General features: G+C 42.0%; 1 protein-coding gene across 11 annotated transcripts in view; it reads left to right on the plus strand.

Annotated features, from left to right (window-relative positions):
* PAK3 (p21 (RAC1) activated kinase 3) overlaps positions 1–12,205 on the plus strand; it is a 263,749-nt gene that overhangs the window by 241,539 nt on the left and 10,005 nt on the right. For all 11 annotated transcript variants that reach the window (XM_055337745.1, XM_055337742.1, XM_055337741.1 and 8 more), the window contains one exon: positions 12,012–12,149. In XM_055337745.1, the coding sequence (XP_055193720.1) occupies positions 12,012–12,149 (138 nt within the window). The remainder of the gene's footprint in view (positions 1–12,011; positions 12,150–12,205) is intronic.

Genomic DNA, 12,205 nt, shown 5'->3' on the forward strand with positions numbered 1-12,205 from the left:
AAAAAAAAAAAAAAAAAAAACCTAAATAAAGCCATGCATGTAAATCACCTAGCACAGTGTCTAGCTCATTGTAGGAAATATGTATATATGTATATGTATATATATGTGTGTGTGTGTGTATATATATATATATATATATATATAGAGAGAGAGAGAGAGAGAGAGATTTATTATATGAAGAGAAAGGTGAGAAAAGAAAAAAAGGATCTGTGTAAAGGGAAATTGGATTCCCCACTTCTACTAAAGCTTCCCCTTCTCACTGGCTATACTCTGATCCCTGCAAAGAGTAGAGGGATCTGCAGTGTCCAGTAAAATTACAAGGAACAAGTAACACCGAACAGGACAGGTTAAAGGTAAAGATGGACTATACAGTTGAAGGCTGTTTGCCTTTCATTGTGGTTTTATGTGTGTGTCTTTTTTGTGTCCGTTGCAACTGAGCAAGCCCTTTTGTGAATGCTGCCAGTTTAACATATCATTGATGCAAGGAATTAGCTACTCTCCCCCCTAGTTGTAAAGTGGTTGAGATTTTTTTAATGTAAATTGCTCTGTACTAATTTATCTAATTTGCTCATAAAATGAATTTTAAAGGTCATAGAGTTATTAGCTGTACTGATGTTATAAGGTTGGTACTCTTCCAGAGACAGAGAGGAGACAAGCTTCTTACTGTCCCCCACTGCCTGAAGTCTTTGCACTCAAAATAATTGGCCTTGAACATGTTGTTCTATAACCCATGGACATTTTTAGTGTGCTCTCCAATAATAAAGTGCCTTGTTCTTTCTGTCTGCCAAAGTGACCAGGGTTAAAATCCAACATCCCTTGTGGATATGCAAATCAGTGTTAGTGTTCTGCTCATCTCCCTAACCTTTTTGTTAGGTGGAGATATGTTTTCTAAAACCTGTGATTATAATGACCTGATTCTCAATAAAAAGGGATAATCATTTCCATAAAACAAATCTTTGTTTTTTTTTTTTCCCACACCAAAACAGTGCCTCTTTATGAACTTCGCAGTCACACACAATGGAGCTGTTCTGGTCAATGGGTTTTGATGGAATCTGGCATTTGGGATATGTCTCACTGGCATCTACTTAAAGTCTCTACTGGATTATGGGTGGATCCCCTTTTTTTATATGTACTTTTCCAAACCTTTATCCTAATTGAAAGGAACTTTCATGTTGTCTTTCTGACCTTGCTTTAAGCATCGATGAAACTATAGCAAACGTTGGATATTTGGAAGACAGTTATTGGTATTAATCAGAGACATCTGAATGCTCAAAACAGTAGCACAGTATGTGAACCACTGAGCCTGTACCAGTGGATCTACTCCTTGGTGTTATACTGGAATCACCTCTGGAGCTTTAAGAACCAATGATGACAGGTTCCCACACCGAGGACTAAACCAGAAACAAGGCTCTATGGCACGCCCTATCTAGAATGTTGTCTAGACTGGAAATGATTCTTCAGCAACCCTCTTTGAGCATGGTTGTTCAACCAGAAAAGTCCACACTCTTATTCTGTCCACATATCTCCATTTCGTGGAGATACACACATACATACACACACATACATACATACATATATATCACTCTGTTATAGTCTTGTTGAAATCCAGATGCACTCTATGGCATTTTCTGGCTTACCAGTCCAGTAACACTATCAAAAAAGAAATGGCATTTTCTCAGCATGGACATCCATGAGATGCTATTTCGTTTTCAATTTTACTTCTCCTTAAAAAAAAAATGGAGTTTACCATTAAAACGTGCTAACCGCTGAGTACATAGCACATATTGGTGATAATAAAGCTGTCAGTCTGGCTATTCGTGATTAGATGTGCGTGACCTGTATGACCAGAGAGAAGGGAAGGCAGGAATCTAACATCAGCCTTGCTGTCTACACTACCGAGGCTTCTTATTCTCCCTTTCCCCACACTTAAAGCACTACACAAATGTTAGTTACTACTATAGAACTAAGGAAATTCTGATTAGCTTATATGTCTAGGGAAGGAAGTTAGGCAGAAGAGAATCTCCAGCAACTAAAAAACAGCAACTGAGAGCCAAAGTGCTCCTAGCTCCTCCAACCACTGGAACCTGTGTTGTGGATTGGAATGTCTGGGTTTGATGGCGCGTGCTCATTTGGAATTAAAGTCAGACATAAACTTCCTGAGCGCCAGAGAAGCAAGCATACTTTGCTAGCACTCAGTCAATATTGTTTTGAATGTATTTCAGGAAGAGCTGGGAGCATTCCCTTCTTTTTCCATAAACCACTATGGAACAGCAAGGTTTATTGATGGTTTGTTGACACTCCTCCTACTTTGAGGGCAAACCTATGCCTGGAAGGAGGGGCAGTTGGGACAACTGCAACTAAAATAATTATAGAACAGTAACAAGGCTTCTTTTTAATCAGAAAAAAATATTGCCTGTCAAAGGATAGACAGCTCTTAAGAATCATTGGTTGTCAGGAATTTAGCATAGGAAAATGGGACCCAGCCATAGGAAAGCTGCAAGTCTCATTTAGATTGTAATTCAGAAGCAGACAGTTCAAACTGGTGAGTTACGACCCAGAAGACAGCCAAAGAAGAAATTGATTCCACAGCAATCTAAAACCTGAGACTCTGACCAGGCAAAGAGGAGGGAAAGAAAGATTAGAAATGTGGTGACCGGGGACCTACTGTTGGCCAAGACTAATTATGCCCTTATCCTAATATCATCTTATCATTTCTCAGTATCCTTAAAGCATGACTTGGGAATAAGCCAATGATGCATATGCCTATTGCCCTAATGGGTACCAGACCTATAACTACGTAGTTAAGTCCCTAGAAATCACAGTCCTAAATAGACAAATACAGAGTGTGATGATGGGCATTTGCCTCATGAAATGCCCACTGGCATGTCTTATCCTATGGCTTTTCGAGTCTGTGTTTTTGCCAATGAAAAATGGCTTCACCAAGAAAATCAGGGTTTTCTTGGTACCTAAAGATCCTTTCTGACCTTTGTCATCATTTGGAAATACACATTTTCCAACCTGGTTACAGCATGATTTCAGAAGACCCTTTGCATTCTGATAAAAGGGTACTCTGAGATGTCTTATGTGAGCCTCACAGCAGAGAAAGTTTAACATGATGAAGGCTGTCTTACCTCTGTAGCTGGGAGAGGCAAAGTGCTAACATTATCCCAAGAACCAGGCTGATCTTTTTGCTGCTTCTTATCCCTTCCTTCCTTCCCTCCCTCCCTCCACCTCTTCCTCTTCTTTTTCTTCCTCCTCTTCCCTTTCTCCTCCTTTTCCTCCTCCTCCTTCTGTAAGAAATCGCCCCAGTGCTTAGATAGCAAAATTCATCATCGCTTTTCATCCAGGAGTGGCCAATAAATGTGAGAGGATGAGACAAAGAGCTTTCTATCGTCTCTACCAGCTATATACATTATGTGAATTGAAGAGTGAATTCTACTCCCTGGTCTGCCAGTTTGGAATTCCTGGCCTTGCATAGGTTACTTCTTGCTGAGCCTCCACCTCCTTATTACTTCAAACAAGTGGAAGTTGTTGAGATTATTGGTTGCCAGTGGAATTCACAAAGCCCTAGAATTCTATGGAGTGTCTTGGGCTTAAAGAACCCAAGGGGGAAGTCACATGGCTCTTGATTCCACCAGAACAGGTCCTCTTTAATTAGCTTTTTCTGTTGGGCTTCCACATGAGCATTACTTAAGTAAAAGGAGAAACTTGTGGATCTCTAACTCTGTGTTCTTAGGCTCTAAATAGGCTATGGCCTTCCTTGAGTGCCAAAAGAGCCATGGTTTGAGCGTGTGTTGTCTTTAGGAGTGCTTTCAGGGAAATAATCTTCAGGAAGCATCTCAGAGATGTCTTTTTCATCATCTCCTGACTAAATCTGTATCCCAGAAAGAAGGGAGATTCCCCCTTTTCCTACCAAGCAAAGACACTTGATCATGATGTGAATGAACCTGCTGCATGTAGAACCAGGCTTCCCCACTCTGATAGGACTCTTGGGGGAGAAACCTGGAAAAAGCACTGCAGTGATAGAACTGCTGCAGGGATCCGTAGTCTACACTCTGGGATCTTTTCTGAGTCTATACTTTCCCTCATCCCCACTTCCAGATCCCCTCTGATACTCAACCTTGGATTGCTGTCTGGGGTGCCCAGGGTTTCATTCTGAGCACACAGAGCCTGCTCCACGTTTCTTGACAAGCACTATTAATCCTGAGAGATTAAAGTGAGCAAATCCATTGTCAGAGTCATCTGGTCTTTATTTTCTGGCAGTGGCCAGTCCTTTATGCTTGAAAAGGGTGCTCTAAAGCTAGGCTGACACCTAATCAGTCAGTGGTACCTAATTACTCTTTGCCATCAACCTGTAAGGAGCTAGATCTGTAATAGGTTCATTTTAAATGACTTTTTAAGGATTAAACAACAACAAGAACCCCTCCCCCTGCACTGTTTTTTGGTGACAGATGAGAACTACTATGCAAGACAAGTAGGGAATAAAATTATCCCATGCTGCTTATTCAGTTGTCACACTGGACTGTTGGGACAAATAAGTCAACATGTTAAAGAAAACATTAGTTACAGTAACTTCTTTTTGCACATTTAGTCCCATTCCCTTTCTTCTTAAAAAGAAAGAAAAGTCAGGGCCTTTCATGAAATCCATAAACACATCAGAGGCGGCAGGACACTCTGGCCTCTGACCTCTGAAATCTCAGGTCACGAGTAAACTAAGCCATAAGGTGTCAAGTCACTAGTTGGCAAATCACTCTCATAAAACACTCAAAAGTAGTTGGAAATTCTAAAATGAGAAAGGAACCAGGACAACAGGAGGTTGCATGCAACAACCAGAGTACAAGCTGCCTATAAACTTTCAACATAGACATAGACATGGGGGAATATATTGTGAAACCCTTAAACTAGGATCTTGCTCTTGTTCCCCATTTCCAAACAAGGGGAGAACGATTGACCTCAGGAGGGTCTGTTTCCCCTGTAGAGGTAGAGGTGAAGTTGCTCACTGTGCCTCATTGAAGAGCCCTTGTCTGCCCCTGCTAGGAGAATTCCTTCCTCAGAGACTGGGAACAGTGTGAGGCGATATTTGCAGTGGTCGAGAGCACAGACTCTGGACTCACATTCCCTGGATTCAGATATTGACTTCCCCCTTGCTAGTTGTGCAATACTGGACAAAGTTACATTAATCCCACAGCCCTCAGTTCCTTCATCTGTCCATTGGGGGTCATAATCAAGTCTACCTCAGGGGATTGTCATATGGATTAAGTCACCTAATAGTAATCACCAAATAAATGTTCGCTATTAATACTTTCCATGGACATAGTATTTCTAGAGATACTGAGACACAGTTGAATAGCTCTCTTGGTCTTATTGGTTACATTGTTTTGTTAAATAGATTTTTGTTGGCGAGGTTGGGAGCCTGTTCACCATGTATAACACAATTTCCATGGGAAAATGTGTTTTGGGTCCCAAATACTAAACCTCAAAAGAAATGTTTGTGCCACACCCTATTGTCTTTGTAAATTGAGTCTTTATATCAGTGCTGGGGCCTCTCATGGTTACTAACACATTGCCATTTAAGCCCTCTGGTTTGTTTTCTAGCATCTTAATCCAAACTTTATAAAGTGTTATAATGAACTTAAGTCACAAACTGAAGCTTTTTAATTAAATGGTTAGTCCTGTTGCAAAACTGCCTTAATGAAAATTTATTGGGCACATATGGATTGTTTGGGGACCTCTTTGGAGAAATGTGGTAACTTCTAAGATGACTGCATTGATCTTTTTTAACTGAGGAAATTGCCAATAAGGTAAATTGAATTATTCCTTCAACTGGGTAGAGTAGTTTTTCTTGGAGTACTTAGGTAAATTTTAGTTGCACATCAGGGTCAGCAAAAATTGTGATTTTTTATGTTACCGCCAAAAGATTTAGAGTTATTATTCCAAATCCCAGAACATAAGGGGTGCCTGGGCGGCTCAGTCAGTTGGGCATCTGACTCTTGGTTTCAGCTCAGGTCATGATCTCAGGGTCGTGAGTTCGAGCCCCATGACAGGCTCCCTGCTCAGTGGGGAATCTACTGGAGATCCTCTCTCTCCCTCTCTCTGTCCCTCCTGCTGGTGTGTGCTCGCTCTCTCTCTCTAATAAATAAATATATAAAATCTTTTTTAAAAATTCCAAAACTTCAGAAACTTCTAGGTAATTTGAATATCACCATGAAGAAAGTCACATTTTGCCCCAAGGTGGACTTTCTAACATTATAAACAAGGTCAGTAGGTCACAGGGCCTGCATTTCCTCATCAGAGGAATCAAACGGATCTTGGTTAATGATGTAGCAGAAGATTAATCAAGAGCGCCTTTCCCCTGCAAGATTGGTCAGAGGAGTCTCCATTTCTGAACTATGTTTCAAGTTCCAGAGACCATCATTCCCTCCCATTTCCCTCCCATTTACCATGTTATGGCCACCTTTTTCCAGTTTTCCCTCCCTTTGATGTCATCCCCTTCCATAGTTTGTTCCTGGAGCTCTTTTCCTTCTGCCACACCGAGGGGTGGGCATCAGAAGTTACCATGTGCCAGGAAAGGTGTTTTGCTCATTCTTTGTGTATCTTTTTTTAAAATATTTTATTTTATTTATTCATAGAGACACTCAGAGACAGGCAGAGACATAGGCAGAGGGAGAAGCAGATTCCCGGTGGGGAACCTGATGTGAGACTTGTTCCCAGGACTCTGGGATCATGACCTGAGCCGAAGGCAGATGCTCAACAATTGAGCCACCCAGGTGTCCCCTGTATATCTTCTTTTTTTTATTTTTTTAAATTTTTGTTTATGATAGTCACACAGAGAGAGAGAGAGAGAGGCAGAGACATAGGCAGAGGGAGAAGCAGGCTCCATGTACCGGGAGCCCGACGTGGGATTCGATCCTGGGTCTCCAGGATCGCGCCCTGGGCCAAAGGCAGGCGCTAAACCACTGTGCCACCCAGGGATCCCCCCTGTATATCTTCTTATATGTTTAATACTTCACTTTAGGCTCTGAGATTTACTACTCTGTGTATCCAAGTCTGTGATATTCCCAGCTCAGTTAAATTGATTCACACATTTAGGCTCTCATCTCATTCAGTAACAAACATGTTTACTGGGGACCCGTGTGGGGCCAGTGGCCGTAAAACCCAGAGATGCCCATGACACAATCCTCCCTTCACAGTCCAGGAAGGCAGGCCTAGAAACAGGCAACAGGTGTTCCCAATACAATGTGAAAATAGATGTCTGAACAAACAGCCACGGTGGCTCAAAGGAGGCATTGGCTAACTCTCCCAAGCAGGGTAACCCACTGTCCTGGTTTGCTTGGCTTCCATACTAAAAGCTAGAACAGTCCCCAGAAAACCAAGGCCATTGGTCACCCTGTCTGGAGAGATGGAGAAGGCCTTAAAGAGGAAATGCCATGTAAACTAGAGCTTAAAAGGCAAGCAGGAGTCCACCAGGCACTTAAGGGAAGTGGGGCCAGCGTTGTAGGCAGATTTAACACTAGAGTGAAATTGGCTTGAGCAGTTTGTGAGTTTCAGCCGTTGTGTAGGTACATGGGGGCAGGGGAAGAGGGGCACCCAGTGAGGACTACAAAGTCCCCCAATCATGGAGGACTGTACATGCCATGCCCAGGGATCATCACTGTGCCCTGTGGCCCACTGGTTTTCAGACGACTGCAGCGAGCCCCGGGTTCAAATGAAACCTTGCTTGGAAGCATGGAGAAATAGAGAAAAAAGAAACATGTCTCTAATTGAAACAGATAGGTGTGGGCACAGGCTCTCAGAGTCTACGTGTATCTCCCAGTCCTGCTGCTTTTCCTTCTCAGCTGCCCTTGAGGGGATTGTAGAGGGAGTCCAATTTGCAAACCACATGCGTGGATTACAGGGGAGCCAACAAAAAGCTCTGATCTAACCGCCAGCTCATTTCCTTTCAGTTTTCCCTAACTCAAATAAAACCAAAATGTGATCCTTCACGCCTAGATCTATTTTCCTTGATCTTTCTTCATGCAAGACTTGACTTTTTTAGTAAAACACTTTCTGCCGTGATTGTTGTACAGGCTGCAACTGTATTTGTCTCCCATTAGCAGGGCAGTGGGTAGCAATTTTCTTTTTACAAAGATAGTTCCCAGCTTACACACAGGACGTGTTCCACAAGTTCATTTTTAAGTTAATCATTTGGAACTCGGAGTGCATTTTCCCATAGAAGCTACATTATGTGTGGTGATTAGGTTCCCAGGCCACTTCCACAAAGGCCAGTTTAGCCCCTAATATAACTGAAAGTGTGGATATTTTGCAATGGAAATTAGTTGGAAATAATACTGTTGCAATTAAAACGAAAACAATGGCTGGAAAAAAAAATCGTCTGGGTTTTTGTTTCCCTCAAGGGGTAGTACTTGATGAAAAGCAGGTTTAATCCTCTGAAGACAAAAAGACATACATGAGGATTTCTGTGTAAGTTTGGCAGACACAGCTTTTTACATTTATTTTTTAAGTAATGTTTTGGAGGTGTTTTTTTTTTTTAAGTAAAAAAGCAGTCCTATCCATTGTAGAAAATTTGGAAAATCGAAAAATATGCTTGAAAAATGAAGTCACGAGTAATCCTGCCACCCAGAGAGAACCACTGTTAACATACTGGTGCGTTTCCTTTCAACCTTTTCCTGAGTCTGTGTATTTTTGTAATCGAGCCAGCAGATTTAACTGTGGTATATGCCACAGGATGCACTACTCTGCAGCCTTTAAAATGACATTTCTGAAGAACTAGGTAAAACATCAAACAATATTTATGATCTAGTGTTGAGTACAAGGCAGTGGTACGTTATACCTAGATAGGGGGTAAGGGCATGTAAGCAAATCGGCACTAATCAACCAGGCAGAAGTCCTCTTGTTAGGCTACCGATCGAGACCCCTGACCCCTCCAAACATCAGTCCCACCCCGCAACAAACACCAGTTTTATTCTTTTTGTAGAAATTTGGAAGAGGACATCCATTCTCTCTGAAGTGCTGTAGAGGTTCATGGCACTGGCTCCTTACGCTGATTCCCCTTCAGATTACAGAGCTTTCTGCTCCCTTGCCTCCATGCATCACCAGCCCTACTCAGGCTGCACAGCTATGATGAAGGTCGTTTGTATATTACTAAATGGAATGGAAAGAGGGGCATGCATTTCCTGAGGTAATGAGGCATGAACTAAAGAGAGGTGAGGAGGATTATGCATACTCATGAGCAATGAGATTACGTGGAGGAGAATGTTTTGAGCCACAATGGTGAAAGGAAGTTGGGGAAATGAAAGCACTAAGCATGCAGGCAGATCCAGGGAGCGTGGAAAGGGAGCAAAGAGGTGTGTGTGTGTGTGTGTGTGTGTGTGTGTGTGTGTGTGTGTGTGTGTGTGTGTGTGCGCGTGCTTAGGACTGGGTTTGTCTACAGAGCAGAAAAAAAGTAAGCAAAGGACAGTGAGCATGGTGGAATTGTGGCCAACGGAAATAAGAGTTTTAGGAGGCAGCAAATGTAAGGCACGCAGTGAGCAATTTTCTTAAGGGAACAAAGACGGTTTGTAAGGACAGGTGCTTCAAGCTCTAATCATCCAAGAACTAAAACACCCTGTTTGAACTTAATATAATGTATCTGCTGTGATTGTGCACCATTTGATTTCAGCCTGATTGATGATTTCCAAAAAGCAATTTATAAGCGCATTCCTTTTTCATACTGGTTGGGGTTTTTTGTGCTTTTTGTTTGTTTTGTTTTTTGTTTTTTTTTTTAAGTCAAGGCTAGATGTGCAAGTGACTTTTATTTTGGCATGGAAGTCCCAATAGCTGTCCTATGCATCTGCTGTTCAGCAATGACGGAATTGAAAATCAGATAGTAGTGAGGGGTAGTGAGAAAGAAGGTGTTAGTTTGAAGGGGGTTGTAATATACATGTAGGGGTTTTTTTTAATGTACTGGGGGAAAACCCAGAAAGTTTCATTGCACTCTATAGAAACATGTAGCACTGAAATTCTCACCATCACCACGTAAGAGAATTTCACTCTTTGGGATTCTGTGTATATCATGTCTGGTGAACTGACAATGTAGAGATTCTGGGTTAAGTGGGCCACAAGTCGTTGGCTAGTGGTTCTCAGTATTGGCTGTAAATTGGGATCTCCTGGGGACCTTAAACAATACCAATGCCTGCCTTCCACCCCCAGATATTTTCACTTAATTGGTTTGGGGTGGGAGGTGAGAACTGTGCACATGGATCTTTTAAATCTCCCCAGGTGATTTCTGTGTGCAAGCAAGTCTGAGAACCTCTAGTTTGGTCCATTGCTTTAATTACCCAGGTGGATTAAACTGGTTCTCAAAGTGTGGCCCTGGAACCAGCAGCTTCAGCATTAACAGGGAACTTGCTTGAATGCAAATTCTTTGGGCCCCTTCCAGATTTACTAACTCAGAAACTCTGGGGGTGATCTAGAAATCTGTTGCATGTGAGAGGTTGACAGCCACTGGATTAAGCAGCCCTTCCTAACTCTCTTTTATTGAAGTTCTATTGCCAACATATAGTCTAACCCTCTCTTAAGTACACCTGTGGAAGTTTCTAGGCAAGAGAGATTTCCCTACCAGCTGATGAAAACTGGTCCAGGAAAGGACTTTGATAGAAATATTTATAATAATTATAGTAGGAGCCATGGTGGGCCAAGGGGAAAGGAGTTGTGGGGGGTAATAATTTGCTACAAAGCCCAAGCAAGTTCAGGAGGGAACATGTCTTCATAACAGGGGGTTGGTCACCTAGACAGAGATAACCCTGGTGGCAGTACCCATAGGGAAAACTCCTACTTATTACCTCAAAACTGTGTTCAGGTACCAGCCTCCTCTGTGAAGTTTCCTCTGAGCTCTAGGGTAAATTACTTCCTCCTTGTATTTACTTAACACTGCTCTATCCCTCCATTAGCTCTTGTCTCACTCTATTGTAGCTACTTATGTCTCACTCCCTCACTAAATTGTGTGATCTTTGAAAGCAGGACATTCTCTTATTCATCTTTGGGTCTCCAGTCTCTAATACAATACCTGATACATAATGCTCTTAGACTTGTATTGTTCCCTTAGAGGAGGAGGCGTGAGGAATGGCCACCTTCTTTTTTTTTTTCCTCTCATGAGCCTTCAAAAGATGGGTTTACCTTTGTGAATTCACCAGGGACCTGGGGCCAGCTCTTGCCTTGGAGGCCCTAGATTCTGTCAGCACACAATGACCCAGTCGAGGTCTCTCAGTGGTGGCCTTACAGAACAAAGATCTCAGAGATATATTTGCTACTGGTTCTTTTACAGAAGGCTACATAATCATCATCAGATTCCAAGACTACCAATGTCAACTTTTCACATATTTTCTCTCCACATAGGTAGACCTTCATGGGAAATCTACTCAGGGATACACCTGCCACAGGACAAAAGTACTTGAGTCCTTGGGTCTCACAGGTTACTTCTTATCCAGGCCCTACCATCCTCTGGTTCTTTGTGCTTCTCTAATTCTATAATGTATTCTGTTCATGCCTGATCTGCTCCCAGATAGTCATCAAACAAGATGAACACTTAGTAAATTACAATCACTTTTGTAAGCGCACCTTCTGGAGGTTGTACTCAGGTCAGTGTGATTGGGTGTATGCATGTTCTCCAAGTCTTCAGAGTCACAGATTCACAGACAATCCCTAGGCTTAATTTCCTAGGTGGTTAATCATGCACTCATTATAAATGGACTTTTCCATACTTAACTGTCAAAGGACAACCTTATGACTTTATTACCAAGTTTTTCTGGGTGGAGCCCCTCAATCTCACCTCAGTTACTGCCGAGAGGAATGACTTCTAAATGTTATAGAAACTTTGAAATGTATGTTAGTGTCATTCTATAAAATGGAATTTTGAAGACCCAGGGTATAAACTGGAAGAAATTGGATCTGTACCTTCTGTGCCAACTCATGATCCTAATTTGTATGCACTGAATGGATTTTTCTGTTTTTTTTTCTTTTTATCTTTTCTGTAGGCATTATATCTGATAGCCACTAATGGAACCCCAGAGCTCCAGAATCCTGAGAGACTGTCAGCTGTGTTCCGTGACTTTTTAAATCGCTGTCTTGAGATGGATGTGGACAGGCGAGGATCTGCCAAGGAGCTTTTGCAGGTGAAAATAAAATAGGATGATTTCACAGAGAGAGTGATTATATTGAGTTTTCCATC

This window comes from Nyctereutes procyonoides, unplaced genomic scaffold (assembly GCF_905146905.1).
Source record: "Nyctereutes procyonoides isolate TBG_1078 unplaced genomic scaffold, NYPRO_anot_genome, whole genome shotgun sequence".
In the NCBI taxonomy this organism is placed as follows: Eukaryota; Metazoa; Chordata; class Mammalia; order Carnivora; family Canidae; genus Nyctereutes; species Nyctereutes procyonoides.